Source organism: Tupaia chinensis, unplaced genomic scaffold (assembly GCF_000334495.1).
Source record: "Tupaia chinensis unplaced genomic scaffold, TupChi_1.0 Scaffold142100_1, whole genome shotgun sequence".
Lineage (NCBI taxonomy): Eukaryota > Metazoa > Chordata > Mammalia > Scandentia > Tupaiidae > Tupaia > Tupaia belangeri.
Genome location: NW_006201951.1, coordinates 1,779,510 through 1,783,357, shown reverse-complemented (window position 1 = coordinate 1,783,357; position 3,848 = coordinate 1,779,510). Strand labels below are relative to the sequence as shown.

General features: G+C 63.1%; 1 protein-coding gene across 1 annotated transcript in view; it reads right to left on the bottom strand.

Moving 5' to 3' along the window:
- Positions 1–2,267: 2,267 nt before the first annotated feature.
- PMPCA (peptidase, mitochondrial processing subunit alpha) overlaps positions 2,268–3,848 on the bottom strand; it is a gene marked incomplete at its 5' end in the record, with an annotated part of 8,146 nt that continues 6,565 nt past the window's right edge. Inside the window, 2 exon segments of the mRNA XM_027766267.1 lie at positions 2,268–2,972; positions 3,566–3,710. Coding sequence (XP_027622068.1) covers positions 2,803–2,972; positions 3,566–3,710 — 315 coding nt within the window.

Below are 3,848 nucleotides of genomic sequence, written 5' to 3'. Positions count from 1 at the left end.
AGAGGCAGAGGGTGGGTCAGCCATGCTTCCTCGCACGTGCAGGCTGACTACAGAATGAACGGCTGAGGGTGCCTCGCCCTAGGGAACAGCGGGGCCAGTGAGGTGTGGCCAAAGAGGGCTGTGAAGGGGCATCTGGTTAGAGTAGGTCAGGGAGAAGCCAGGGAGTGGGGGGTCCTGGGGCAGGAGGGACTGAGGCTCCGCAGCAGAGAAGCACCTGGTCGATGCGCGAGAAGCTCAGGGACAGGGCACCATCCCCAGTGGTCTGCCTAGCCAGTTTCCAGGTGGCTGAGGCTGCTTGGGTTGCAGAGGCAGGTCTTCACGGTCGGCCTTCCGCAGGCCTCTGGTTGGGACCTGTGCCCAGCATGACACGGACCTGCCCGCCGCACGGCTCCCTGGTGCGCGCTCTCCTGCATGGTGACAAGGCCCTCTCGGGGATCGTGTGTTCTCACTCCAACCCCAGAGGGCTGGATCCCTGCAGGCCTGCAGCAAGCCAGCACACCCACACAGCTGGCGGGCGAGGACGTGCACGCCATGGAGGTGCTGGGCTGGTCTGACCACAGGCCCACACAAGGCGGCGACGGGAGCGGCCCTGACGTCCTCCTCCATCCACACCAGAGGACATGCTTCCTGGCTGCTCAACAACGGACTGGTCAGGAAGCAGCACCAGAACTGCCCAGGTGGTACGCGCAGGCGGCACCCACTCCATGCTGGCTCTCGGCGTTCCAGGTGAGCCAGTGCCGCCCACTCCAGGCTGGCCCTGGGCATTCCAGCTGAGCCATGCAGTGCCACCGCACCGCAAGTCTACACCTCCATCCCCGAGTCACTGCCACCCAGGGGATCCCACGGGCTGCCCCCCGCCAAGCACCACCACCCAGGGGATCCCACGGGCTGCACAGGGGCCACCCCCAAAGTGCTGCCACCAAGGGCACTCTGGGAGCCCTCACCCCTGCATGCACTTTGACAACTATGAAACCAGAACGTATCTTAATGACAGGAAGCTTCAGAGATTGGATTGAACTGGCCAATTCTCCGGGAAGAGTCTACTTTAGGGGAGCAGCTAAGATGGGTCTGCCTGAACAAGGGAAGGGCGACACCAAGTGAGACGTCCACCATTTATTAGCACAGTGGCCTTGCCGACTACGTGCAGGTAAATGGTTCCTGCTGGTCGGGTCTGTGAGGGGCAGTCCCAGGAACTGTCAGAACACTGCCTTCTGCCTACACTATGGGGCCAGACGGATCAATGTGTGGGGCTCACCCTGTGACCGCCATCTCCAAGGACCTGCAAGGCTGCACGCTCAGATGCCCAGGTGGCACCTGGTAGGCCAGGCAGTGGACGGAGTCTGCAAGCCCGTGTGCCCGGGTGCAGCTGCAGGCGGGCGTGCATGCTCTTCCCACAGCAGGCCACACTCGGTCTCGCCCAGAGGGACAGGGTGGACACCTATGCCGCTGCCTGGCCTTCTCAATTCTGAACGAATGGGAACGGAGTGGCTGCTCTGGCAACATGAAACGTGCACTCAAGTGGGAGACCCGTCTGCATGTTTCCTGCCCGCCGCACGGCTCCCTGGTGCGCGCTCTCCTGCATGGTGACAAGGCCCTCTCGGGGATCGTGTGTTCTCACTCCAACCCCAGAGGGCTGGATCCCTGCAGGCCTGCAGCAAGCCAGCACACCCACACAGCTGGCGGGCGAGGACGTGCACGCCATGGAGGTGCTGGGCTGGTCTGACCACAGGCCCACACAAGGCGGCGACGGGAGCGGCCCTGACGTCCTCCTCCATCCACACCAGAGGACATGCTTCCTGGCTGCTCAACAACGGACTGGTCAGGAAGCAGCACCAGAACTGCCCAGGTGGTACGCGCAGGCGGCACCCACTCCATGCTGGCTCTCGGCGTTCCAGGTGAGCCAGTGCCGCCCACTCCAGGCTGGCCCTGGGCATTCCAGCTGAGCCATGCAGTGCCACCGCACCGCAAGTCTACACCTCCATCCCCGAGTCACTGCCACCCAGGGGATCCCACGGGCTGCCCCCCGCCAAGCACCACCACCCAGGGGATCCCACGGGCTGCACAGGGGCCACCCCCAAAGTGCTGCCACCAAGGGCACTCTGGGAGCCCTCACCCCTGCATGCACTTTGACAACTATGAAACCAGAACGTATCTTAATGACAGGAAGCTTCAGAGATTGGATTGAACTGGCCAATTCTCCGGGAAGAGTCTACTTTAGGGGAGCAGCTAAGACGGGTCTGCCTGAACAAGGGAAGGGCGACACCAAGTGAGACGTCCACCATTTATTAGCACAGTGGCCTTGCCGACTACGTGCAGGTAAATGGTTCCTGCTGGTCGGGTCTGTGAGGGGCAGTCCCAGGAACTGTCAGAACACTGCCTTCTGCCTACACTATGGGGCCAGACGGATCAATGTGTGGGGCTCACCCTGTGACCGCCATCTCCAAGGACCTGCAAGGCTGCACGCTCAGATGCCCAGGTGGCACCTGGTAGGCCAGGCAGTGGACGGAGTCTGCAAGCCCGTGTGCCCGGGTGCAGCTGCAGGCGGGCGTGCATGCTCTTCCCACAGCAGGCCACACTCGGTCTCGCCCAGAGGGACAGGGTGGACACCTATGCCGCTGCCTGGCCTTCTCAATTCTGAACGAATGGGAACGGAGTGGCTGCTCTGGCAACATGAAACGTGCACTCAAGTGGGAGACCCGTCTGCATGTTTACAGACCAGAGTGTTCACGACGGTTCGCGCCAGACACGGACACACGGGGTTCACTCCTGTGACTGCTCCAGGGTCCTGCGAGGGCCCAGGAACTACCGGAACAGGCGATATGTCCTGGGCAGCCGCCCATCCTTGCTGGACAGAGCTGCCTGGATGTGCTCGTAGGCAGGCAGGCCAGCCAAGTCGCCCAGGGCGGCCACCGCAGGCTTCCCCCGGAGCATTTTTGAAGCTACTCTCTTCACGTCTTCTGGCTTCACGTCACCTAGTGCAGAAATCAAAGGGACGTCAAATACCACATTCATTTCCACTCCAAGGTCATGGTCCCTAAATGGACCAACGGGGGTCGCCAGCCCCTGCATTCCTGTCACCCTGAGGGAGCTGCCAAGGCTTGGGAGGGTCCAAACGCAGCTGGGTGAACTGAGGCGAGTGGTCAAACAGCCCAGCACAGTGCGGAGTCTCCTCACAAAAGCCCCAGCAGGGCAGGCCCCGAGTCCTTGACCACCCCGGCTTCTCAAGCAGCTCCGTGCACAGTTTGAGGAAGTTCAGGGACCTCCTGAAGGTCACTCACGGAGGCCACGGGGAGCCTAGGGCTGAGACCCCTGCAAAATCACCGCCAACAACACACTCCACTGAGCTGTCCCCACTGACGACCCGGCATGGTACTAAGCCTTCGGCCTTCTCGAGTCCCCCTTGAGGACCCTGAGCAGTGACAGCCCCTCTGAGGGCTGCCCGCCCAGGTGGCACCCAGTGGGGCCGGGAGGGGGACGGAGTCTGTGACCCCCTGGCCCTGCCCTCGGCTCTCCCTGCTGAGCACGCCTGGCCAATGCGGCTGTGGGGCCCCTGCACGGTACTCACTGATGAGGGTGCAGAGCTCATGGGGGAGCTTCCGGGAACGGGTGGCCAGCACCTGCCGTCCCACGTCCTCAAAGATCACGGGCCTGGACTCCAGGTTCATCATCAGCATCGACATCAGCTGTGTCTTGGCTCGCTCCAGCTCCACCTGACACCACAGCCCCATCAGGAGGCCCTGCACCACGGCCCGCCCTGCCATCCGTGCACCCCCAGCACCACGGCCCGCCCTGCCGTCCGTGCACCCCCTGCACCAAGGCCCGCCCCCGCGTCCACACCCGACCCGCTC